At 45.6% G+C, this 27,362-nt stretch overlaps 2 protein-coding genes across 8 annotated transcripts in view; one reads left to right on the forward strand and one right to left on the reverse strand.

Moving 5' to 3' along the window:
• SCUBE2 (signal peptide, CUB domain and EGF like domain containing 2) overlaps window positions 1-20,112 on the reverse strand; it is a 68,179-nt gene extending 48,067 nt beyond the window's left edge. Inside the window, exons 1-5 of one of the 7 annotated variants that reach the window (XM_006051589.4) lie at window positions 19,734-20,110; window positions 18,465-18,587; window positions 12,180-12,305; window positions 6,603-6,737; window positions 923-1,048 (exon numbers count right to left, since the gene is read on the reverse strand). In XM_006051589.4, coding sequence (XP_006051651.2) covers window positions 923-1,048; window positions 6,603-6,737; window positions 12,180-12,305; window positions 18,465-18,587; window positions 19,734-19,848 — 625 coding nt within the window. In that variant the 5' untranslated portion in view covers window positions 19,849-20,110. Of the gene's footprint in view, window positions 1-922; window positions 1,049-6,602; window positions 6,738-12,179; window positions 12,306-18,464; window positions 18,588-19,733 lie in introns of all 7 variants that reach the window. The other 6 variants (XM_025266622.3, XM_044929493.2, XM_025266627.3 and 3 more) reach the window with 6 other exon arrangements.
• A 5,364-nt stretch (window positions 20,113-25,476) lies between these two features.
• LOC102416077 (elongin-C-like) lies at window positions 25,477-25,955 on the forward strand. Its single transcript, XM_044929002.2, has one exon. It carries the CDS (start codon window positions 25,587-25,589, stop codon window positions 25,923-25,925), a length of 339 nt encoding a protein of 112 aa, XP_044784937.2. The 5' UTR covers window positions 25,477-25,586; the 3' UTR covers window positions 25,926-25,955.
• Window positions 25,956-27,362: the final 1,407 nt, after the last annotated feature.

Here is a 27,362-nt window from a genome sequence, read left to right on the forward strand (position 1 = left end):
TCAGGCTAGATCTATGTGTGAATCCTACATTTGCCTCTTGCTCCCTCTGTGACCTTATAGCTTTACCTTCTCCACAATTTTCTCAACTTGGCTCATAAGGTGATGCCTGTAAGAATTAAATGGAATATGGTACCTCTTTAGATAAGCCTTTGCACATAATAAATGCCCTCCCAAAGTACCTATTATCTTTATCATTATTAGAAGTTAGGCAGGATATTAAAAATTGAGTGAGGACTTTTCTGGTGGTACAGTGGATAAGAATCCACCTGCCAATGTAGGGGACACAAGTTCGATGCCTGGTCTGGGAAGATCCCACATGGTGCTGCAACTATTGAAGGCCGTGCACCCTGGAGCCCAGTGCTCTGTAACAAGAGAAGCCTCTGCAGTGAGAAGCCCGAGCACCACAAAGAAGAGTTAGCCTCTGCTCGTCACAACTAGAGAAAGCCCACATGCAGCAACAAAGACCCAGCACAGCCAAAAATAAGTAAATAAATATTGGGTGAGAATTCACCAAGCCAGGAAGGGAGGAAGACTTGGAAAAGCCTTGAAGGCATGAAAGAATGGGAACTATCTTCCAAAAGCAAGAAGTTTGGTGTTTGGAGAAAGGAGGTCGGTGAAGCTTGTACAAGAAGCAGGAAGTGGGTATCAAAGAGTTGCCAAATGAGGAAATTTTATTTTACTCCATGGAAAGAGGGAGACCTGTCCCCCAGCATTCACATTCCTCACTCCTGAGTGTGAGCTCCTTCTGACTGGTCCCTTTAGAAACATCATTTTCCTTCCCTACAGGAGACTAGTCTCTGTATCTCATGCCAGCTGCCTTCCCTGATGTTTCTGATGCTGGGCTGCACAAGACAACCTCTGGGGTAGGATGGCTCATGGTTCCCAGGGTGCAGGGAGGGGTGGGGTACCAGTCTGTACTTACAGATGCAGTCTCTCTGGTTCTTGGCCAGCTCAAAGCCTGGCCTGCACTCGCAGGCAACACTGCCCTTCGGGGCCTCCTTGCAGATGTGACTACAGCCGTGATTCTTATTCATGCAGCTCAGACCCTCTGCAAAACAGCGGCATGCAGCCAATGACCAGGTTGCACCAGAATCCAGAGCCCTGGAGTGTCTGGAGGGGCTGGCAGGCAGGCCACAAACCTGCCTGCCTCGGTGCCCATCAGCCCCACATTTTACAAGAATATGTCATTCATATCAAGCCAGTTAACAGAGATATGAAAATTTTCTTATGTCACCCAAAACATAGGATGTTTCAATTCTCCAAAAGAGATAGGAGCCTACTCAATACACTTAGAAGAAAGTACCCACCAGAAGGGAATTCCCTCGCAGTCCAGTGGTTAGGACTCCATGCTTTCACTGCAGAGGGCCTGGGCTCAATCTCTGGTCAGGGAACTAAGATCCCACGTGGTGTGATCAAAAAATTAAAAAAAAGAAGTACCACTAGGAGCTCTCTGTTGGGTGTGGAATCAGAACCTGTGGACCCCAGGAAATCTTGTCTCTGCCATGCTGTTACCCATGCTGATCAAGAATGCAAACAGAAAAGGAGAATCTCTCTACAAAAATCTGCAGATAGACAGGTGAAGATTCTCAACCTTTTCACATATTCTTTTTGGGGGGCAGGGGAGCACCATGCTCTGTGGTGTGTGGGATCGTAGGTCCCTAACCGGGGATTGAACCCAAGCCCCCTGCATTTGGAGCACAGTCTTAACCAGGGAAGTCCTCCTTTTCATATATTCTCGAAGATGATTTTCAGAAAATTTCAACCCTCCTCTCTACCCCCACCAAATCCACACTCTGGAGGTGACTGTGATTACTTCTGTATTTTGGCGTCACCCCGTGGACACCTGCCCAGGGACCTCTCTTATGTGACCACCTTCAGTTAGTTCCTGGGCCCTCCCTCAGCAGGCTCAGAGGTCAACAGCAGAAAGAACAGAGAGAGAGACCTCATACATGTGGTTTCCTTGAGCTGCTGTAAAATCCTTCCCAGGTAAACTGTAATTTTCATTAGGCCTGATCTTATGGTAAATATGGTGGGAAGGGAGTTATTTTCCTCGATGGTTTAGCATGCATCTATCTAACTGATGGGGTCGCAGCAAAGCAGACATCTGTGTGGTTTGCCAGCATCATGCCTCTTCTCAATACCAATTCTTTAGGACTCTGCCACATCCTAGCACTCTGCAGGAACTGTTATCACACCCAAGAGTATTCTCAAAACCTCTCCCTGGTTTGCACAACATTAATAGGTATGTCATATCTTTTTTTCTTATTCATACTGTTCATGGGGTTCAGTAAGAGACTTTATTTTCTTGGGCTCCAAAATCACTGCAGATGGTATCTGCAGCCATGAAATTAAAAGATGCTTGCTCCTTGGAAGAAAAGCTATGACCAACCTAGACAGCATATTAAAAAGCAGAGACATTACTTTACTGACAAAGGTCCATATAGTCAAAGCTACGGTTTTTCCAGTAGTCATGTATGGATGTGAGAATTGGACCATAAAGAAAGCTGAGCACCGAAGAATTGATGCTTTTGCACTGTGGTGTTGGAGAAGACTCTTGAGAGTCCCTTGGACTGCAAGGAGATCCAACCAGTCCATCCTAAAGGAAATCAGTCCTGAATATTCATTGGAAGGATGATGCTGAAGCTGAAGCGCCAATACTTTGGCCACCTGATGCAAAGAATTGACTCATTAGAAAAGACCCTGATGCTGGGAAAGATTGAAGGCAGGAGAAGAAGGGGACAACAGAGGATGAGATGGTTGAATGGCATCACCAACTCGATGAACATCAGTTTGAGCAAGCTCTGGGAGTTGGTGATGGAGAGGGAAGCCTGGCATGCTGCAGTCCATTGGGTTGCAAAGAGTCAGACACGACTGAGCTACTGAACTGAACTAAATAGGTATGTATTCATGTGATGGTTTTTTGCATTTGTGCAATGTAACTCTAAAACATTTTTAAGAGTAGGGATTTTGTTCTCATTGATTCTCCACTGACAAGACATTTTCTAATACTGGAAGTGGCACTCTTTTAACATGAGTACAAAAAGCTTTCATTCGACTTCTCCAGGATCCAATACTGCTCTGTATTGTGCCCCTAAAACCTTAGCCAATTGGTTCTAATTAAGTCAAAAGTCATTTCTCTCCAAATCTCACCATGGGACCCATGGGTCTATGCTTAACTGGAATGATTGTTTTAATACAAACAGATGTCATTTCTATTCCAAAAGAGAGGGCAACAGCTAATACATCTCACATTCTCTTAAAACCTTCTTGTTTTTTATCTGACAGTTATGAGCTGTTTGAGCTCCAGCACTCAATCTGCTGGAGGTGGTTGGGATCCATTCATCCGTGCAAAGGGCTGCTGTCAATTAACACAGAAAGAAGCTTGCACTGGGTCAGAGGGGAGCTCTCTCTTGGCTTGGGCCGGTGATTTCTGAAGACATTATTTTCTCCCAGTACTAAGATGGCACAGGAGGTGGGAGATGCCTCCAGGAAGCGTCCTGTCCTCCAAAGAAGGCCCACCCAGCATTACAGTTGTTCTTGGATCAGCAGGGCATTTACACTAACAGGCTCCAGGAGCATCTAGTGGTAAATGTAACAGTGCCCAAGAAAAGGCAGCAGTAGAAACATCATTTTCCTTCCCTATGGGAGACAAACTCAACATCTCATGCCGGCTGCTTCCTGATGTTTCTGATGCTGGGCCGCACAAGATGGTTCCCAGGGTCGGGAGTGAGGGGAAGCACCCCAAAGCACATTCCCTTACAAATCAGCTGCTTCTTCCTCTTTTTCTTTTTCATTTCATTTACAAGTCTGTTAAGATGTTTGCAAAGTGACCTTTACTGCCTCTCAGAGCAATTCATTTGCACAAGAAACATTTTGTAAGAGCTGACTGTGCACCAGATGCCATGGGGATGCACAAAGAAGCTGCCCCTGATGTCACATCACACCAAGCAAGACCTAAAGTTACCAGAAGACACTGAAGGTTTAAATGGCTCTGGAAATGCTAAGGGCTTTTTAAGAGGGGCGCCCGAAGCTTTTCAGAGTACCCTGACTCAAAACAAGGCCACTGCTAGGGTAGGCAGATGGACTGGTCCAAACTGGAGCACCCAGCTAGGGTCCTGGCTAACCCAGAAACCACCTGGACAGTTATGTTTAGGATTGTTAGTTCACCAGGAAGGAAACAGCTCAGAAACCTGAGAAATATCCCATTCTGGGGGACCCCTGGCCCAGGGTCTCACTGAAGTATATTATTGGGAACTGAATAAAAATAAGCTTTGCAAATAGGGCATGAAAAGGAAGAAACAGACCCTGCTAACAGCACGGCCCGTTACTCACTAACCTGCCACCTTGCCCACTACTCTAAAAAGGCAGCAGTGCAAACATCTAGAAATATTCTCAGAGCAGACAAAACAAAAGAGGAATGCTCATTTTGAGAGCCTGAGCACCCATGAATAGGGACAAAGGCAGGCTGGGGCCATGTGTCTCTCTCCAGCCTACCCCCATTACATGGGTGAAAACACACGGTCTCTTTACCAGAACTTTGGGGTCTCTAAGGATGAAAAAAAACACACAAATAGCTTGAGTTTCTCTCAGAGTTAACTAGTATGATCCCTTATATTAAAGAACATTTAGCATATAATTATTAATAACAACATTGGTGACTCTAGAAAATACTAGCTTGCAGTGTTTACCTTCTTTCAACCATTTTTAAAGGATCAGCTGTGGGTTTTAAAGCCTACTTTAATATAGATTTCAGGAGTTTAATGTGCACTTCAAGGAGGGCATCCTAGAGGAATACTGTTTACAGCTGGCTCTATTTGGAGAGTTAAAACCCTACAATGGAAGTGGGCAGCTGCAAACTGCTCTAATCTGTGGGCTCACGCCACCGTGAATTCACCCAGCAGCCAGGTTGAAACACAACAGAAAACCACAGAGTGCTTCCAGACCACAACTCCAATACTTGGACTTGGATTTTAGCCCCAAACAAATATCCTCATTTTAAATACTCTTTAGGGGTTCTAAGAATGTCTGAATTGTAAAAAATTTAGAAAACACAGACTGTGGAAAGGAACTGCTCTTATGGTCTTGCAGTCTGAGGAGCTTGTGTCTGTAGTCAGTCTGGGGACTTGGGGACAGGAGAAAGGGGCTGAATCTCTGCTCTGGAGGAGCGAGGGTAAGAGAAGGTCTTAATCACCGCCAGTGGCTTCACGAGAGGTGGGACCCATACTGGGGGTGTTCAGGCACAGCTCTGCCTACAGGACCACTAGCTCTACCTCCTGCCACCTGAAGAGGAAGCCAGAGGGACTTTACAGGAAGCAGCTTTGAGCAACCAAAGGGGAGGTGCCCTGAGATCAGGATCATCCTCGTGCTGCTGGCATCTTAATTCAGCTTTGGACAAGAGGTACAGCTCATGGAAGAGTCCAGAGAACCCCACAGGGAAAACGAAAATCAAACCTGCTACTCAGTCAAGGGCCACACCTAAATGAGACAAGAGATCACCTGATTAGAGCCAGGGGCTATGAGTAACCAGCTCATACTCTGACAGTAAGCAAGCTGGGGGATAAGAGCATCTGACTCCTCTTCTTAGTACCCAAACAGGCCTGCTGGTGAGGGCTAAGAAGCCATCATTCTTGGAAAATGAGGCAAAAATCATCTTCCACAAAGAAACCCTTGAAAAATTACTAAAACCACCACAATTAAAATAATAAATCTATAAATCTTGTGATTAAATAGTAGAAAAACTGAAAATCACCTCATTTTAACTTATGAGGATGAACAAGCAGCACAAAGGAGTTAATAGTCTAGTATTTGGAGCACTTCCCTTAAAAACAGGCACGGGCAACCATGGGAGACATACCGCCATCAAAGTGTGGTTCTGTGGCTTAAGAAAGAGCAGGGAAGGATTAAAACCACATCACTGAGTTAAAAATGGTTGGTTGGCCACAAGAAGTTAATGCCTGTCCCTCCTCACAATCCACTGAACTAACAGAAAAAGAAAATAGGTATAAACACAAAGCAGAGAGAACGAAAGCCATCAGAGGAGAGGAGTTTTCTGCAAATTTATGGAGAAATGGTGAATGGCAATATGGGTGAAGGAAACCCTAAAATAGAGACCCCCCCAGTCTGGGGAAGGGGTCCACCTACCCCCTGGAATCCCAGAGGTCAGAGTTCAAAAATACAAAATACAGGGAAGGCCCGCTCTTGCTGAAAACAGGGCCGTTTACTGAGTGTCCACGGGAAGGCTCCAGCCCCTCCCTCCCTCCCCAGGAAGAGCGGGCTCGCACTTTGAAAAAGCAGGCTGTGCTTTGCAGCACCTTTTCTAAAAACTTGGCAGATCATCATTTCTTCTGAGACATCGTCATGTTTGAAATGTGTCTATTTAGAGATTAGAATCAGCAACTGTGAGAGTCTGAAGAGACCTCAGAACTCACCCAGACCAACTCCATCATTTTGCCAGGTGAGGAAGGTGAAGCTGAAATACCCTGCCCGTCAGGCCTCCAGACTTTATACATGGCATGCTTTCCCTCTAGAGTCACTGGGCGTAGGGGGACTCTCAGGTGTGACCCTGCCCCTCTCCCCGCCTCCCCCCAGCCGAGCAGAGATACCTTCTGAGCGGTGAATGCACGTGTGCTGATTGTCACTCAGGAAAAAGCCGTCCTTGCAGCGGCACTCGTAGCTCCCCATGACGTTGAGGCAGGTGTGCTGGCAGCCACCGTTGTTCTCCAGGCACTCATCCACGTCTGCAGGGGGAGAAGGCTGAGCCTCTGCGTGTGGGGCTGCTTCACACACACCCGCCCCAGCACCTCCCATCCCCCACCCTACTCCCCACCCCACTGCACAGCAGCTCAGGGGCTCCTGCTAAGCACAGACGAGGTCCCTCTTCGGTCTTTGTGTCACAGAAGCTCTCAGAATTGAAGCCAGTGGGACTGCAGGTAATTAACTCCAGCCCTCACAGGTCCGTGGCTCCCTTAAACAGGCCGTCCCCCTGGACACAAGGTAATCAGTCCAGTAAGTATTTACCTTCTCTCTCCAAAGCTCAGCACTAGAGGAGACAGTAAAACACAGATGCTGCTGCTGCTGCTAAGTCGCTTCAGTCGTGTCTGACCCTGTGCGACCCCATAGATGGCAGCCCACCAGGCTCCCCTGCCCCTGGGATTCTCCAGGCAAGAACACTGGAGTGGGTTGCCATTTCCTTCTCCAATGCATGAAAGTGAAAAGTGAAAGTGAAGTCGCTCAGTCGTGTCCGACTCTTCGCGACCCCATGGACTGCAGCCTACCAGGCTCCTCCATCCATGGGATTCTCCAGGCAAGAGTACTGGAGTGGGGTGCCATCGCCTTCTCCGAAAACACAGATAAGTAAGATGCAGTTCCCTGGCTCTAGGAGCATCCCCTTCAGCAAAGGGGAAGAGACACTGAAGGAGTAATGGTGAGGTAAGGTAAATGGTGCAGAGGACGGAGGTCACATCTGGCTGTGGGCTTCAGGATGGGTTCTTTGGAAAAGCTGATGAAGGTGTGAGCCTTGCAGTCTTTCTTCAATGCTAAATCAGGAGTGGGGACTGGAGGCAGAAGAAAGGGTGTGAGTGTAGCAGGAAGGCTGGGGGACATGGAGTATGTCCAGATAACTGTGGGTCATTCAATTTGACTGAAGCATGGTACAGGTAGAGAAGTTACAGGAGATAGAGCTGGGAAAACTAATTGGGGTCACACTGCACAGGACCTTAAATACCAGGCGAAGAAGTTCCCACTTCATCAGAGAGGCAATTGGAAATCACCAGAGCTGGGATGACATGGTCAGCCCCTCATGTTGGGAAGGATAAGACAGCACTCAGGGAAAGGAAGAATTGAAACCTGGGAGTCCAGCTTCAAACATGTGCCTGATATAGCCCTGGTTGGTGCCAGTTAGGGACCTGACCTGGGGCCTGGCAGTGAGGATGCCTGCTGCTGTTCAGTTGCTCAGTCATGTCTGACTCTTTGCAACCCCGTGGACTGCAGCACATCAGGCTTCCCTGTCCTTCACTATCTCCTGGAGTTTGCTCACTCATGCCCATTGAGTTTGGTGACCTAAAGGAAATCAACCCTGAATATTCATTGGAAGGACTGATGCTGAAGCTCCAATACTTTAGCTGCCTGATGTGAAGAGCCAACTCACAGGAAAATACCCTGATGCTGGGAAAGATTGAGGGCAGGAGAATAAGGGGACCACAGAGGGGGTGCCTAGGATGGAAGAAATAAAAGAGAACTGCGGACAAGGTGTCATGTGGACATAGGGTGAGGTGGCTGAGAAACATGGGGAAGAACTGGGGGTGGAGACTGGTTGGTCCCAGCAGGGCAGGGAGGTGATACATGTGAGACGCTGACATCCAGGGCTTGATCCAGTAGGCTGTGGGAACCCTGAGCCCGGTGTGAAGACAGCTCTGAAAACCACTTACTCGTGGTGTCCTGATAAAATGCTGGAGGCAGCTGAGCAAGTCAAACACAGGAGTGTAGGAATGGAGAGGAGAGGAGAGAGAGGAGAGGAAGAATTTAGAGAACACTGAGGGTAGCAGGATGAGAGAGCAGGAGCCCCAATAAAGAAGCCATCAGCAGGGAGGGAGGGAGCCTTGCCCCAGTGCTGTGCCCCCACGGCAAGGTTAGAGGACCTTTCTTCCACTGAGTCACACACACTCCTGTACACGGCTCCATCAATACACTTACCGCTATGCATTCTCAAAATCTTTTTTTTTTAAATTTGTGCCTTTTGACTCCTCAAATTTGTTTATTTATCCATATCCACTAGATTGCAAACTCCTTGAAGACAGATTTTTAAAAATATATATATTTAGCAAAGCCCTGTAACCTGCAGGCACATATTAACTCTTCAATGCATGAACAAACAAGAAGAAGAGCATAGCATCATCAAAGCTAAAGAAGAGGAAACTTCCAGAAAAATCTCAGATCTGATAGAGGCTCGAGGAGAAGGCTAATGTAAAAAGCAATTTATTTTCTCCAGCCCTGATTTCCCATGTGCCTATCACTAGCTCCTGGGGGCATCTGTAACAAGAACATTCCCATTTAAATACCTGTTATCTGGTTTCAAGCTTCAGATCTTACAGTCATCCGTCCTCCCACACTACCCAGCAGATGCCTTTCTAAACTGATGGGACTCCAGCCATCCCCTGAAGCCTAACAAACTCGCCCTTCTCTGTGCCAAAGGGTGAAGGGAGCACATTCCTGAGGGTGAGAGACGCTGGGACACACCTGGCCCGGCTGTTCCTGCAGAGAGGACTGGGGTGAGCAGGAGCGATCTGCCTCTCTGGGCACCAAAACCTGGCCTGGCTCTGAGTTGCCCCACCCTACCCCATGCTTCACCCACTATTCCTTTTCTCCAAAGCAATCAGAAATGTATCAAGTTTGGTGATGCACTCGGATTAAAGTGAAAGTTGCTCAGTCGTGTCCAACTCTATGCAACCCCATGGACTATACAGTCCATGGAATTCTCCAGGCCAGAATACTGGAGTAGGTAGCCTTTCCCTTCTCCAGGGGATCTTCCCAACCCAGGAATCAAACCCATGTCTCCCGCATTGCAGGTGGATCCTTCACCAGCTGAGCCACAAGGGAAGTCCAAGAACACTGGAGTAGGTAGCCTTTCCCTTCTCCAGGGGATCTTCCCAACCCAGGAATCAAACCCAGGTCTCCCGCATTGCAGGTGGATTCTTTACCAATTGAGCTATCAGGGAATGAATTAATACAAAAGTTCACATGCACACTAAGCTGGTGAGTTTCTTCAGAGCATAAAACAGTGTTTCACAACCTGGCCGCAGGTTAGAACGCTGATATCCGGACCACACTGGTCTAACTAGCCTTGGATGAGACCTGGTGTCATTTTAAACTTCTCAAGTGATGCTAATAGGCTACAAGACTTAGTAGCTATTCCATAAACAGAAATGGAATTCAGGTGGGGTGAGCTGTCTGGAAGAGCTACATTTTGTTTTTCAGGCTCACAGGCACCCAAGATTCTGGAGCAATCTGGGTAGAGAGCCAGAACTCAGTGGTGTTTGTCCTCTGCATATCCTGGCTCATATATCGGCAGCTGGTGTAGGGTCAGGGGCCAAGGAGAGGTAGGGGCCATCCAAGAGAACACAGGAAACTGCCACTCCTAAATTTTGATACTGAGCTCCTTCCCTGTCACAAAATGCTTCTGCTCTTTTGAGTCCAAACGGCAGAGAGGTTTCTCCGTGTGCTGGCCCTGATCTTCACATATCACTGTATTTTCTCTGGCCTTCCTTTTCATAGAATCCTGAGTCCCTTCAGAGGTACTCAGTGGATGGTCAGGGCCTTTCTGCAAGGCAGACTCTTGCTACCAAACCCAGAAAGAGAGCCCAGAGAAGGGGAAATGGAAATAGTCTGCTGAAATATCTGAGTTAGCAGCCAGGCAAGGAAGAACTTGGGGCCTCGGGATTTCTGAGCAGGCCTTTACTTCAAATGACCCCACCCAAGGTCCTTAGTCCTTAACTCTTGGAAGGTTCTGCGTGTTGTTCTTCAGAAGTTCACACTTTCCCCAGGCTGTGAGTTTGAGCACAACTGTGATCAATGGGTCTTCCATCAACTACAGATCCTCAACATGCCATTGGCTAATCAAAGGGAAATAAGTGATTTCCCCCAGAAAATGTTTGGTTTTTTTTAAAACAACATACTGTAAATTACACACTAAACATAATTTCTTTATTTCTTTTTTAAATTTTTAATTAATCTCAATTTATTGCTTCTCTCAGGATTGTGTCTCTAATGTGTCTTTTTGTGGTGCTGGTGACCTAGAAAGTTGCAGAGGGGTTAGTGACTCCCAGCCCTCAATCTCTTCTCCCTGAGAGCTGCAGGCTTGGAAGGCCAAGTGGTCTAACCAGTGCTGGACCTCTTATACCACACACAGACACAAAGGGACAGAATCGACACCAGGATGGGGCTCCAGGTGACATGACAAAGGTCATACCAGGCCTAAGTCCCAAATACTCTCCTTCCCCCAACACTCAAAACACAAGTTTGGCCTATACTCACTCAGTGACTTTTATGGCTTCCCCAGTGGCTCGGTCGGTAAAGAATCTGCCTGCAATACAGTAGACTGCCTGGAATGCTGGAGACAGATGCAGGTTTGATCCCTGGGTTGGGAAGATCCCCTAGAGAAGGGAATGGAAACCCAATCCAGCATTCTTGCCTGGGAAATCCCATGGACAGAGGAGCCTGTCAGACTACAGTCCACGGGATCATGGGATCACAAGAGTTGGACTTGGTGACTAAATCACCACCACCGCCATGCTCATCTCAAAGCATTTGATCAAGTGGCCATTTCCACTGCACAGCAAGGGAGCATCTGAATTAGCTGTTTCCGCAGAGGTGGGGCCTGGCTCAAACTTCTCTTGGTTAGCCAAATGGACATCAGTGGGTCAACCACATGAAGGATTGCTGCCAAAGGAATCTGATGTCCTCTGAGTCCCATGATGTCCTTCTGTACCACTGCTAACATCAGCCTTCAAGTGCAAATAGACCATAAACACTTGCCTTCCAGGTGTGCCACATCTTCTAAGACCATCCAACATTCAACCCTATCCAACTGCTTGCTATTTTTAAATTCTGTTTTATTCCTAGCATAAGGAACCAATGTAAACAATGCTCTTTGCAGTTCCTAACTCAGAGACCGAAACTCTAACAGATGTTTTGGTTTGTGGGATACTAGGAGGATGTTAATGGAAGGTTTCTGTTTGAATTTCTCTCTCTTTTAAGAAAAAAGAGAGGAGTCTATCTGGCTGAGCTCCAAGCACACATGTGGAATATTTACAACAAATAGTTTTACATGATTCTGGAATAGAAGTATTTACAGGATTAAAGAAATAGCTTGAAGTCAAGACCCTTTTAACACAAGACTAAAGATCTTATAAGTAACAAGTCAATGCCAGAAAGTCAGTAAGTACTAATGACAATATCCACCCACCTCCTTGGACAATGGAGGGTTTATATTATGAATGACCACATAAAAACTAAAATACTTACCCTGGTTTTCTATTAGGGAGTATGATTTCTGGGGAGCCAGAAAACACAAGTTTATTATCCCAGTTTTCTTTTAATGAATATGTTTTTGTCAAAGAAAAGAAAGGGGTGGGGTGCTAGAGAGGAGGTAAATGATAATTACCATTTCTACCCGTTTTTCTTACCGAGACAATTATGACCATCATGAGCCAGCATGAAGCCATCGAAACAAGTGCAGCGATAATTGCCAGGAATATTCAAACAGTCATGGACACAGCCTCCATTGAGTTCATTTTCACATTCATCAATATCTGAGGAGTAAAACAGAAGTAAGCCACACAGGCACTATTTCTTTAGTGTAGAGAAATATATATTTACCTTTTAACCAGCCATCCCACTTCTAGGAATCTCCAACAACAGTAAAATTAACATATATAAGGTTATTCACTGCAGAATTTGTAATTACAAAATACTGGAAAAAACCTAAATGTCCATAACGTAGTTGAAGAATTAAGGTACGTTTACTTGGTGGAATACTATGCAGCTGTTAAAAAGAAACAATGGAAAAGATTTCTACAAACTGATTTGGAGTGATTTTTAGAATATACTAATAAGTAAAAAAAAAAAATGCATAAGATTATTTGTTATATGTTGTCTTCATGTAAAAAATGAGGAGATATAAATACACATAAAATTCCAACATGCTTTTTTTTCCTCAGAATTAGACAAGCTTATTTTAAAATTTACATGGAAATGCAAAAGACTCAAGAGTTAAAACAATTTTGAAAAAGGAAAACATATTTGGAGGATTTTCACTTACTATAAAGCTACAGTTATCAAGACAGTGTGTGGTACTGGCATAGAGGCAAGCAAACAGATCACTGTTACAGAATCAAGAGTCCAGAAATAAACCTTGTATTTATGGTCACTTGATTTTAGGCAAAAATGCTAAGGCAATTTTTTGGGAGAAATGATAGTCTTTTTAACAAATGGTGCTGAGACAACTGGATATCCATATGCAAAAAAGATTCACTTAGGCCCTTATTTCATATCATACACAAAAGTCACAAAATGCATCAGAGACCTAAATGTAATAGCTAAAACTATAAAACTTTAAAAAATAAAAAAATAATAAAACTAGAAAACTTTTAAGAGAAAAAAATATAGAGGTTTTATGAGAAAATCTTTGAGACCTTGGGTTAGGTAAAGATTTTTTTAGATACAACATTAAATATATCACAAAACACAAAATCCATACATTAAAAAATTAATAAATTGGACTTTGTGGAAATTTAAAACTTTTACATTTCAAAAGACATCATTAAGAAAGTGAAGAGAAGCACAAATTGATAGAAAATATTTGCCAATCACATACCTCGTAAAAGACTCTTATAATTCAATAAGACAAACAACCCAATTTTAGAATGGGCAAGAGATCTGAATAAACATTTTTACCAAAGACAATACGCTGGCTCAGATGGTAAAGAATCTGTCTGCAATGCAGGAGACCTAGCTTCAATCCCTGGGTTGGGAAGATCCACTGGAGAAGGAAACGGCAACCCACTCCAGTATTCTTGCTTAGAGAATTCCATGGACAGAGGAGTCTGGTGGGCTACAATCCATGGGGTCACAAAGAGCCGGACACTACTAAGTGACTAACACTCCACTCCAACACAATAAGCACATAAAAAAGGTACATCGTTAGTTATTTGAGAAATTCAAATTACAATCACGAGATACCATTCCACACTCCCTAGACAGTTATAATAAAAAAGACAGACAGGGACTTCTCTGGTGGTGTCGTGGATAAGAATCTGCCTGTCAATGCAGGGGACATGGGTTTGACACCTTGAAGACTTGAAGACTGTATTACGTGGTAATTGTACACCTCAACTAATTTACTCGAAATCACTGATTTGTACATTACTTAGAATTGGTGAATTTTATGCTGTGTAAATTATAACTCAGTGAAGTAGTTAAAAAGAAAATACATATTCAGCTGCTTATTTGTACAAAAGAAACATAGGAAGGAGAAACCAGAAAGCACAGAGATTGGTGACCCGTGCTTGTGGGAAAAGGCGTGGAAATGAGGAATGTAAGCAGGATAGGAACGGGACAAGGGAGTAACACTTCTCTGGTTTTTGTACAGCTTTGACTCAGAACCATGGTGATGTTTTACATACACACACATCAAGCAGGCAGCAGAAGTGGGGACTGAGGGGAGATAAAAAATGGAATACAGAGAGAAACGAATCCAAATGTACTATAAACGAGTAACACAACCACACTGAAGGGGATGGGGAAGGAAAGTACTAGCCTAAGTAAATTCAAAAAGTAATAACTTGACTGGATATTGTAAGGCTGAAAACAAAAACAGTTGTATATAAATACCATACCCTAATTATTATATCTGTTTTATCCACAGGATTATGGAGTAGCAATTCTGTATATACTTTATATGTATACTGGGACTGAACAAACATACATATATTGCAAATAATGAGAGCCAGGCTTCTCACTGTTAGAGAAAGAAGTTACAAATAAGCCAAGAGGGAGGTTAGAATAATCCTGTGATACTGCTTTGGAATCTGAAATATCTGTGTAACTCACTGTTTTTAATATATAGAGAAATGCATAGATAAAAGGAATAAAAATAGATAAGTGTGTATGTGTGGGTTAGTATACATACATATATTTCCTAGCTCTGTCCACTGAGAGGGCCTAGGAGGAATGACATCCCAGTAACAATGAAAATATCAAGCATCCAGATCTTGGTTTCCATACACCATTTCCCAATAAAAGGAAAGCCAGGGCTCCTTGAAGAAGTGGTTGATTCCAGGGTTGCTGCTGCTGCTGTTGCTGCTAAGTTGCTTCAGTCGTGTCCGACTCTGTGCGACCCCGTAGACGGCAGCCCGCTAGCCTCCTCCGTCCCTGGGATTCTCCAGGTAAGAATACTGGAGTGGGTTGCCATTTCCTTCTCCAATGCATGAAAGTGAAAAGTGAAAGAGTCGTGCCCGACTCTTAGCGACCCCATGGACTGCAGCCTACCAGGCTCCTCCGTCCATGGGATTTTCCAGGCAAGAGTACTGGAGTGGGTTGCCATTGCCTTCTCCAGATTCCAGGGTTAGGGAGGCGAAAATACAGGTTGAAGCTGGAGCATTTTGTGGTATCAGAAAATTAGGAGTTTCTCAAAAAAGGATGGGGGCATGTCAACAGGACACAGGAGACCATGTGAAGGAGCTCCCGATGGCTACAGTTGGAACAACTTGAGCCAAAAATAAACAACTATATAATTAAATAAATACCTGTGAGTCCATACTGGCATAACATACGTAAACACATAAATCAATGCTTAAATAAATGGGAAATGCCCTATTAATAGATGTGCAAGGAACAAGAGAAATAGAAAACCACCAAGAGGCACACTTCACAGTGACAACTGATGCAGGCAAGATCCACGGTGAGGCGCTGAAATCAGCGGACAGAAATGTGAGAACAAACAGGATATCAGCATGGGCTGGAAGTATCTGCCTCAAGATATAGCTCTGTTGAAACAGGGGAAAAAAAGTAACTCGGAAGTGGAGAAACACAGAATATATCATTTTAACCAGGTGATCAAGATTAACATCACCTGTAGTGGGACATGGTGACATCGTGTGCCCCAGCTGTGATGTGCTGAAAAGCACACAAAAATACTTCTGTAGCAGCCTTTGCCCAAAGTTTCACTTTTGTATTATCACAAATGCAGAACGAGAAAACACAGGACATTCTCTTATTGTGTCTGTCCCTACCATCTCACTTTTTATCATGTGGAAACATAACACCAACAAAAGAACTGAACAGTACTCATCTACGTGTCATTGTCAAGAGAGCCCAGGAAAGACTGAGGAGCTGTCACAGAGGGGGAGGAGGAGACAACAGTTAAAGGTACTGTGGGACTTTGAGCCGGATTCTGGAAGGGAAAAAATAGAACACTAGGAAAAAACTGGCGACATTTGAGTTAGTCTATATAGTTAATAATATTGTGCCAATGTTAATTTCCTGGTTTTAATACTCTACTGCAGTTATGTAAGTTGCTAACACTAGGGTAAAATAAGTAGTAGACATATGTAAAGAATTCTGCACTATTTTTGCAAATTTTCTGAAGTCTAAAATTAGTTCAAATTAAAAAGTAAAAAAAAAAAAAAATGACAAAGGCCAAGTCTAGATTCATCCCTAGATGATTCAGTTCCTTAAACTGAGAAATAAGGACCATATAATGAATACTGACCACTGAAACATCCCCTCTCCAAAGTCTGGGATATAAGCAAAGATCATTTAGAATATAACATCCTTCACCTAAAGTCACTTCTGAATCGCATTATTTTAAAAATACTCAGGTCCCATACTTTCATTTTTCCAACATTTTGGCAGAAGAAATTTGTGGAGGAGAAAATTTTGTTCACTCTGAGCAAACCAGTTCCCATCCCTGAACTTAAATAGGGCCAAGTGACTCTGGTGATAATCACAACAAATGTTGTTGTGTTGTGATTATCACAAACACACAGACGGGACCCAAGAGGCTTAAAAACTAATAAGCCAGAAAGTACACATGAAGGAGTTACATCTTTGAATATCTGTATCTTTGAGTCTTTGCAATCCTCATTTCCTTTCCTTTCCCTTCTTGGAAGAAAGTTTCCACTTATGGATCCCCGTGCCAAGAAATCCAAACTAAACAGGGAGAGCCTTACTTGCTAGGTTTATAAATACTACAAATATTCAAAAGATCAGATCCTCCTAGGGTTTGGGTTGAAAATGACAGTACAAAGAATACATGCCCCCTGTTAACAAGGAGCACCTGTAGAGAGAGGAAGAGGAGGACCTTTACTTTTCTATTTCACACATTTTTGTATTGTATTGTATTGATTTTTATAACAATAATCACAAATTATTTTGAAAACCAATTTAAAGGTATAAGAACAGCAATGCTGATCTTTAATTCTTTTAAACTAAATAGCAAACTTTTCACTCTAAACTGTTAGTAATTCAATTTCAATTGTGATAAGCAAAACTCAACAGCTAAGAATCACCAAACTCTTGCCACTTGTCATTCAATATCATTTACTAAATATGTATTTTATTCAAAAGAAACCATGGCATGGTTTCTACCCCCAGAAAGCATACAGTGATTGGAAGTCACAGTGAAAAAGTGAACATTTTTATCCCCAAGCAGGATATGAACATATGTGAATTCCAGTACTATACATAGAATATTTAATACAGTGAGGATGTGGTATGGAGGAATTGACAAAGAAATGTTTCAGACAGAGGTAGTCTTTTGGCCTCCCATGATGTAGGGCAGATAGAGAGAAATGGAGGTCTATCTCCAGGAAAAGATGAGCTTGAAGAAACAGAAGGTTGGATGGTCCACCAACCCCACTTGCTATGAACCTGACCAGGAGCACATCTCCTCTGATGCAAGAACTGAGAGTTTTGTTCCTCATGCACAAAGGAGACTGTAAATAATAGGATTTCACACTCAACCAAAGAGGGACACCAGGAGCTGAGTGAACAGGAGAGATGTGAGGCCAGCAACGGAGCTGAAGTTTTATCTAACATTCTTTCACCTGCAGGCTAATTGTGTGAGCATGCCCACAATCCCTTTCCCAATTCCCTTGAGCCCCATGTCCTCATCAGTAACATGAGAGACAGGATTGGCTCAGAGCTCCCAGAAGAGCCCTGACAGCTCCAACATGCTACGACTTCCATTCCCTGGAGCAGCCTGCTCCTACAAGAGTCCACTCTATGGCCAGTTCCCAACTTCAGAATTCCTGACATGAGCTAATCCCCAGTGGCCCAGAACACAATATAGTGGAGTCCAGCCTTCAGGCTCCCAGATCTGGAGCTCTAAGGGATTAAAACACCCCTCCACATACACTTTTCCAGGGCTGGGGCAAACCTGCAGCTCCAAATGAGGCAGCCTCCTGGGGCAGCTGTAAAGCTCGGCAGGTCACAACGCCAAACCGCCCAAAGTCATGGACAAGATGGAGTCACTAGAGCCGCAAGGGAGGGCGGAACTCTGGCACTCAGACTCCAGAGTGAGAATACAAGCTGCCCCAGGGAGGTGAAGGATCAGCCCTGCTCTGGCAGGCATGGCTGTCTGATCAACACAGCTGTTCACTTTCTGCCCCCAAACTGAGTGGGACCGAAAGACACTACTAAAGCACCACTTTTCCTTTGCAGAAGCTAGACAAAAGGGCATTTCAGAGCCAGAGGCAGATGAAACTATGATCAGCTCTGGGGAAAACCTGATGTTCCCAGTTTTTTAAGGATCTGAAATACATTTCAGAGAATGGGTGATGTGACCCAGGGTTGGGGTGGGAGCGTGGGAGTAGAAGCCTTTCTACCAACACGAGTGGCCACTACAAACGCTGAGGAGGTGGAGGGCTTCCCCTGGTGGCCCACACACTACTGGTTACCAGGTCACTTACCCTCACACTGCCTGCCCTCCCCTTGGTAGCCAGGCCTGCAGGAGCACTTGTAGGAGGTGGGTGTGTTCTCACACAGGGCATTGATGTGGCAGTCATCTAGCCCCTGGGCACACTCGTCCACATCTGCAAAAGAGTACAGCAGCTCCTAGGGTGTCTCCCTAGATGACCTGGCCTTGGTCCCTCTCTAGCATCATCTCGCACCAGCCCACCCTGCCTCACATCTCACCATCTTGGAAGTCCTGGGATTGACATATGATTTCCAGGCCCCTGTTTCCAGGCACAGACTGTTCACTGTGACTGGGATGACCTCTCTACACAGCTCAGACCCACCTCCCCTAGGGAGTGTGCCAGGAGCCCAGAGTGCAGGTGAGATGCCCCCCCCAGATGTGCTCGCATATCACACTGTCACTGCTTTCCTGCCTGTCTTGCCATCTAGACAGTTGATTACAGATTGGGTCTGCGTCCCTGAGGCCACGTACAGTGCCTGGCACATGAGCAGGCGATGGTAAAGGCCTATTGAAGGAAAGACCAAGTTGGCAAAGATGATCTGAGAAACCGAGCAGGGACTGTCAGCTTTCTCAGGGTTTGCGATATGGGGGGACAGCTCGCCCTGGGCTCTGAGCACAGCACCCTGAGCCTTCTAACCAGGCAAAGCGGAAGTGGTGCCCCCACCCGCAGCCCCTCGCCGCTGCCTACCCTCTCAACCTGGAAACCCGCCTGGGCAGAAGTATTTGCTTGGCTGATAACCCTCTAGCATGTGAACTAAAAACAAACGTTTTGAAAGTATTGCAAGGCCAGTTAGTGCAGAACGGGGCTTCCCCGATTCTCCAACAGCAGTTGTTCCACGGATAGAAACATTCCCGAAGCCCATCGGAGAACTTCCCGGCCCCGATCTCACTCTGGCCTGCGGCCAGAGCCCTCAGTTTCCCCATCTCCGCAGAGGAGACTCCCAAGCCCTGCTCCCCAAGCTCCGCCCGCGCGAGTCTGACCAGCAGGCGTTCCACGCAGACCGGAGCGGGAACTGTCATCAGCCCCGGGTCCCAGGCCCGGCCGAGCACTCAGGCCCCGGCCTCTAACCCGCGCGGTGACGGCGCTTCGGCCTGTCTGGCGGCTGGGGCCCCACGGAAGCAGGGGCCACGCGGAGCCCCGCATCCGAGCCGCGATCCCGCTCTTCCCGAGCGCCCCTCACCCTCCGCCAGGGGACCCGGACCCTTCCTGGCGCCCGTCGCGCCCGGCGTGCCAGGTGCGTCCCCGCGGCCAGACACTCACCCTCCGGCGGCCCCGCGGCGCGGCCCCGATCGGGCGGAACGGCCGCCGTCAGCAGCAGCAGCGGCAGCAGCAGCGCCGGGGCAGCCCTAGGGCAGCCGCGGCCCGCGACCCCCATGGCAGGAGCGGCGGCTACGGGCAGAGGCAGGGGAGCGCGGGCGGCGAGCGCGGCGGCGGCTCCGGGAGGTGTGTGCGGGCGCTCTGCCCGCCGCGCTCTGACACCCCCAGCCCGGCCCCGCCCGGCCCCCAAGCCCCGGCCTCATTTTCACACGGTCCTCCCCGGGCCGCCCCTCCCGGCCCCCTCCCTTCTTCCTCGCGGTCCGGGCGGAGGGGGCGCGGCCGCAGTGGCCGGAGGGCGGCTGTCAGCGGGGCGGGGTCGGGCCCCGAGTCCCCAGCGCAGGCTCCCCCGCCCCAAACCCGCCGCTCCCACACCGCCACCGCGCTCCGCCCGTTCGCGATGTCCTCCAACTTGACCCGATCCCTCTTGTGAAGACGAGCAGCACTTTGGGGCTGAAAGATTCGGACACGGGGCACCCGGAAAGTGTCCTGTGTATCTCAGAGTCCTATAGTCCCCAAACCCCGACGCCACCTATGGGCCTTGACCTTCTCTCCGCTTACGAGGGGAGTATGGATGGAATGAAAGTGATCCGCGTCCTTCGGAGCCTCAGAAGAGCTCCCTGGAGAGTGGGACCCTAGCTTCTCTGCTCACCTCAGCAGGCACTCTGTCTACACCCTTCTTGGTTCTGCCCAACCCAGGCCTTCTCTGATCCCCTGGCCCAAAGTCCCGGATGACAGTGGCCCACTTGTTCCCCACCCCGCAACACACACACACACACTGCTGAGACAGTCCGTCTCTGGCACAATGCTGGGCCCAGAATCATAACAGAAAATGTTCATTTCATTGAAAACTGGTTAAATGTATTTTTGGAGCCTAAAGTGAAGGGAAAGGGGGACCGGAAGGTCAAGGATGAGCCACCAGGAACAAGAGACAGCCCAACAGCGGCACAAGTGGTATGTACGACCACCTGAGCTAATAAACATCAGGTCTGACCAGCTGCATGTACAAGGCAGTACTTGTCACCTGGCCCTCCAAGCAAGACATCCTTGCAAGAGAACACACCTGCACAGGGCCCTCCCACACCGTCCTAGGCACAGGAGACTGGAGCTCATGATGAGCGGCATCAGCATGGCTCCAGGAGCAAAGGTAGCGGCAATTCCCAGATGCAACAAAACACCATACTCAGGGATTTCAATGTTCTTTGAGCTTTTCTGTATTTATTAAATTTTATCCCATGAATATACGTGAACATACGTATGTGTATGTGTGTGTGTGTGTGCGTGTGTATAATCAGAAAAAACATAAACATCACAAAAATCCCCACTTAGCTCTGGCACAAAAACATGTCTCCCCGGCTGAGCACCTCTCCTCCACTGCCTCTGCCCCGCCCACCCCCACCACTCCCAGGATGAGACTGCCTCTTCACGTCTTCCTTCCTAGTTCCTAGAGCTGCTGTCCAATGGAGAATCGGAGAAAATAACTTTTCTGTGGTTGTTTTTCTTTTGACCTTTTTATCCCCAGCTAAGGCAAGCAGGTTGCATCCCTTCTTCTATCTTTCCCCCATCCCTCCCACCCGCTTTTGTTTGGTGCTGAGAGACATTCACTCAGCTATTTCTAGTCATAAGGGTGGTTTTTTACACATTTGTAAATCTTCACTTAGTGAAACATTCTCTCCGCCTTTGTCTTTGTGTCCTTAACAATAGCCATAAATTACCGCCTTCTTTTTCTCTCCAGCTGCATCAGGCTTCATTGCTTTTGAAATGATCAAAGTTATCTTCTTTGAAAATCCAACTAGAAACTGCCCATTGTGTGGCACAGACCTCGTTAGCTCCAGTCAAAGCATAAAAATACATAAAGCTGCCTGTTAAACTCTATGGGAGCCTCCTCCAGTCCTTGTGCCTGGTAAGAAATAAGACGCACTGTTCTTTCCCTTCCCCTTTTTCCCAAGTTTATATGTCAGTAAGAATACAAATTAATTATAAGACCCAGTGCTTCTTTGCCTAAGAGAGTCAGTTTTCCCTTGTGTTTCCTGGAAAAGTTTACCACTGGCCCAGACCTCCAAAAATGTTGTGAATCCTATTTTGTTTGCCCAAACTTCCATACAAACGTTCTTTCAGCTGGTCGGCTCCCAGATGCCTGGGCAACCTTTCTGACGCTTCAGATTAAAGTCAATATGGTTTACAACTGGGAATTTCCATAGGCCAAAGGCTTCAGGGGAAATTTGTGCTCAAATGTCAATGTTTCCAGTGTTCCAACATCAGAGGGGACTTGGTGGGCCCTGAGGTAGCTGCTGTCTGCCCTCCATTGTCTCACTGAGGTCCCCACACTGTCCGTGGACTGAGGCTGTACCTCCCTCTCACCTCCCTCAGGCTAAGAGGCTGTGAACCAGACCGGAGGGGAGAGAGAACCCAGCCAGCCTTGTCTCACTGGTGTGGGCTTCTGGCAGTAAGAAGACTGTGAAAGCAAAAGCTGCGAGTGCCCCTGAACTGCATATGGCTGAGGTAAACTCTGCATTCGCTGGACACCTTTCAATGCTCACTTTTTTTACTCTTCAGCAGCTTTTGGAAACTCCTTTTAGAAATTCTCCTTCCCTTGGGTTTTCATGGCAGCAGGCAAGCTCCTGATCTTCCAGCCTCTCAGGAATTACCTTCTCAGTCATCTTTTTGAGATCCCCTTTCAACACCCTCTCCCCGATGGTTCGTTCATTCACTTGTTTCTATAATAGAAATCTCCCTTTAGCTTCAGTTCTGTGCATTGTCTCCAGCTGTCTACTGGATACCCGCACCTTGATCACCCACAGGTCCCTCCGATTCAAGATGTTCAAAACAGAGTTCATCTTCTTCCTCAAACCTGCTCCTTATCAAGTGCTTCCTCTTGATAGCACTTGATAGAAAGACACCGTCATTCTGCCGACACTAGGTCAGAGACCTGTCAGTCACACCAGAGTCCATTTTCTCTCTTCCCACAACATACAAAATACAAACCCTCATGTCAACCCAACCTTCTTATCATCTCTCAAAACCATCCTCTTCCTTCATGCAAGCTTCCAGAGCTCAGGACCTCATCATCCCTCTCTTGGTCTGTTGTTCCTAGTCTGCAGTTCTTTATTGATCTCCCTGTTTAGAATTTTACCTTCAGTGCATCTTCACAGTGGCTGTGGGAGTAAAATGTAAATTTTGTCACACCAATCCCAGTCTTTCTCAGGCTAAAGTCCAAACTTGCTTGATTCAATCACTCTGAAAAACATTTGTGCAGTATCTACTCAAGCAAAACATGACTACCTGCTTTTAGGTACATACCCAAGAGAAATGAGTGGTTTACTCAAAAAAACACATACAAGAATGTTCATAATGACTGTATTCACACCAGCACAAAACTAGAAATAACTCGAATTCCATTAAAGAGAGGATGCAGAAACAAATTGTGAGATATTCATTCAGCGGAATACCGTAGGGCAATAAAATGAACAAACTCTAACACATTCAAAGACACAGAGGCATCTCATGATTATTTATATTAAATGAAAGAAGCCAAATACAAAAGGGTGCGTATTGTACAATTCCACTTCTATGAAGGTTAAGAACAGATAGAACTAATGAATTGTGATAGAGGCCAGGATAGTAATTCCCTCTGGGAATGGGTGTTGACTGGGAAGAAGCATGAAGGAACTTTCTGGAACACTAGAAATGCTTTAGATCTTGATCTGGGTGATGGATGTACACATATGTAAAAATTCACTGAGGCGCTGGCTTACACTTAAAACACTTTATGCACCTTATTGTATGTGTTTTACCTCAAAAAGTAAGTTAAAACAAGAACTGCCTAGCCAAAGAGCTTTGTGGTCTGACTGACACCCTCTGCCCTTCCAACTTCTCTCCTACCCACAAGTTATGCTCCAGCAACACTGAACTACTTGTATCAGGAGTTTGTCATTTCCCACCTCATGTATCTTTTCTTTTGCTCACACTCTTCCCTTTGCCTAAAAGACACAAAGTGGGTCTCAATAAATAAAATGCAATGTCTTGATTAACAAATGATACTGTACCCCAGGGGAAAGGTGTTTGCTGAGATGTCCCCCAGACAGCAATGAAATATGGATGAAAGTACTAGAGTCTGCAGGTTAGCAGGTCCTGAGAACTAACGCACAAAAGAAAACCCATCAGCTCCCACACACACGTTCATTTCTCCTCCATGGATGGCTTTCACATCTCCTGAAAAACCTTTCCAGTATGTTTGATCTGGACCCATCTCCATTTGATCTTTTGTCCCTCACAACAGATGTTTTCCCCTGCCCCAGACAGCCCCTGTTCCTCGGAGGGAAGCTGCCCCACCTTCAACTTCAGGCTCAGGAGATGGTTTAAGAAGATCAGTGCTTTCATTCCATTCCCCACGGCAATCATTGGTTCAGGGATAAACACATGATGGTGTTCCAATCAGAAGCCATTTCAGTCTCTTTGCTTGAAAGGTTGGAATGGAAGAGTCCTCTTTTCTTGCTATGATATGGATGTGGTGAGTGAGAGACCGTGGCAGCCATCTTGATACCAACCCAAAGAGGATAAATCAAGAGGAACATTGAAGCCAACCCACAGGTACACCCCACCTCAGGATCTCCAGGTATGTGTGCCAGTACACTTCCTTATTGTTGTTGTTGTTAGTTTTATTTGTTTATTTTTGGCTGTGCCGGGTCTCTGCTGCTGTGCAGGCTTTCTCTAGTTGTGGAGAGGAAGGGCTGCTCTCTGGTTGCGGTGCACTGGCTTCTCATTGCAGTGTCATCTCTTCTCGCAGAACATGGGCTCTAGGGCACTCTGGCCTCAGTAGCTGCAGCATGTAAGCTCAGTAGTTGCGGCTCCTGGGCTCCAAAGCACAGGCTCAGTAGTTGTGGCGTGCAGGCTTAGTTGCTCCACAGCAAGTGGGGTCCTCTGGATCCGGGATCAAACCCTTGTCTCCTGCATTGGCAGATGGAATCACCAGGTAAGCCCCTTCCTTATTGTTTGAATTGGTTTTTAAAGTTATTCTTTATTTTTTAAATTGTAAAAAATATATAACATAACATTGACAATTTGAACCATTTTAAAGTACACAGTTTAATGGCACTGAGTATATTTACACTGTTGTGCAACCATCACGACCATCCAGATCTTTTCTCATCTTGCAAAACTGACACTCTGTACTCATTCAACAGTAATTATTCACTCCTACACCCAGCCCCAGTTCCTGGCAACCATCGTCCTACTTTCTGTTTCTATGGATTTGACTACTCCAATCAAGATTGCAGGGAGAAATATCAATAACCTCAGATATGCAGATGACACCACCCTTATGGCAGAAAGTGAAGAAGAACTAAAGAGCCTCTTGATGAAAGTGAAAGAGGAGAGTGAAAAAGTTGGCTTAAAGCTCAACATTCAGAAAACTAAGATCATGGCTTCTGGTCCCATCACTTCATGGCAAATAGATGGGGAAACAGTGGAAACAGTGGCAGACTTTATTTTCGGGGGCTCCAATATCGGTGCAGATGGTGACTGCAGCCATGAAATTAAAAGACGCTTATTCCTTGGAAGGAAAGTTATAACCAACCTAGACAGCATATTAAAAAGCAGAGACATTACTTTGTTAACAAAGGTCCGTCTAGTTAAGGCTATGGTTTTTCGAGTAGTCATGTATGGATGTGAGAGTTGGACTATAAAGAAAGCTGAGGTGGCGGTGTGCGGGGACCTGGTGCGGTGGCTGCGGTAGCTGCGGAGCTGACGAGAAACTACTCAAGTTCCTGTGGACGCAAAGTAGAATTTCATAAGAACATAATGGATGGAGAAGAGAAAACCTATGGTGGCTATGAGGGCCCTGATGCCATGTATGTCAAATTGATATCTTCAGATGGTCATGAGTTTATTGTAAAGAGAGAACATGCGCTAACATCAGGAACAATAAAAGCCATGTTGAGTGGCCCAGGTCAGTTTGCGGAGAATGAAACTAATGAAGTCAATTTTAGAGAGATCCGTTCACACGTGCTATCGAAAGTATGCATGTGTTTTACCTACAAGGTTCACTACACTAACAGCCCCACAGAGATTCCTGAATTCCCAATTGCACCTGAAATTGCACTGGAACTGCTGATGGCTGCGAACTTCCTAGATTGTTAAATAAAGTAAATTATAATAATAAAAAAAAAATAAAGAAAGCTGAGCACTGAAGAATTGATGCTTTTGAACTGTGGTGCTGGCGAAGACTCTTAAGAGTCCCTTGGACTGTAAGGAGATCCAACCAGTCCATCCTAAAGGAAATCAGTCCTGAATATTCATTGGAAGGACTGATGTTGAAGTTAAAACTCCAATACTTTGGCCACCTGATGCAAAGAACTGACTCATTAGAAAAGACCCTGATGCTGGGAAAATATTGAAGGCAGGAGGAGAAGGGGATGACAGAGGATGAGATGGTTGGATGGCATCACCAACTTGATAGACATGAGTTTGAATAAACTCCAGGAGTTGGTGATAGACAGGGAGGCCTGGCATGCTGCAGTACATGGGGTTGCAAAGAATCAGACATAACTGAGTGAATGAAATGAACTGAACTGAAGTACCTCATATTAATAAAATCATACAGTGTTAGTGACTGTCTTATTTCATGTAACATAAATACTAAGGCTGAATAGTATTCTATTGTATGTGTATACCACACTTTGCTTATCTATTCATCTGTCAATTAACACTTGGGTTGCTTCTGTTTTGGGGCTATTTTAATAATATAGCGGTGAATGTGGGTATACAAATATCTATTTGTGTGCTTGCTTTCAATACTTTTGAGTGGATATTCATAAGTGGAATTGCTGGATCATATGATGTTTCTATGTTTAATTTTTTTAGGAGCCACAATACTAATGACCATAGCAGCTAAACCATTTTACATTCCCACCAGCAATGCACAAGGGATTCCAGTTTCTCCACATCCTCACCAAAACTTACTTTCTGTTTTGTGTTGTTTTAAACAATAGCCATCAAAATGAATGTGAAGCAGTAGCTCATTGAAGTTTTTTGAATTGGATTTTCTGTTATTTACAGGCAAAAAAATATTCCTATTCAGTTCCAGATAAGCTTCCATTAGGAAACTTGGCTGGGTAGAAGGTGACCCTGTGAGTAAGATGGGAGAAAGACAGTGGGGTAGGGTTGAATCCTCTTGGGAGCCTAAGTAGCAAATGATTGTTTTATTCACAAAGTTGATGCTATCTTGGTCTAAATACCAGGACTCTGTTTCTTCAATGGCTCTGAAAACTTCACCAACATTCTCTTTCACTTACAGAGGATTAAAAATTCTTCCAATAAATTTTTCCTTAAAAATGGTAATATTTGGTATTTCTTTAATGGTCCAGTGGCTAAGACTCATACTCCCAAGCCTGGGGGCCTGGGGTTGATCCCTGGTTGGGGAACTGGATCCCACATACTGCAACTAAGACCTGGAACAGCCAAGTAAATAAATATTTTTTTTAAGTAATAGTAGTTAACATTTAAGTGAATACTAAATGTCAGATACTAACTACTTCACATGCATCAGCTCATTTAATCCTCATGGAAACTACGAAG

The sequence above is a fragment of the Bubalus bubalis genome, chromosome 16, assembly GCF_019923935.1.
Source record: "Bubalus bubalis isolate 160015118507 breed Murrah chromosome 16, NDDB_SH_1, whole genome shotgun sequence".
Lineage (NCBI taxonomy): Eukaryota > Metazoa > Chordata > Mammalia > Artiodactyla > Bovidae > Bubalus > Bubalus bubalis.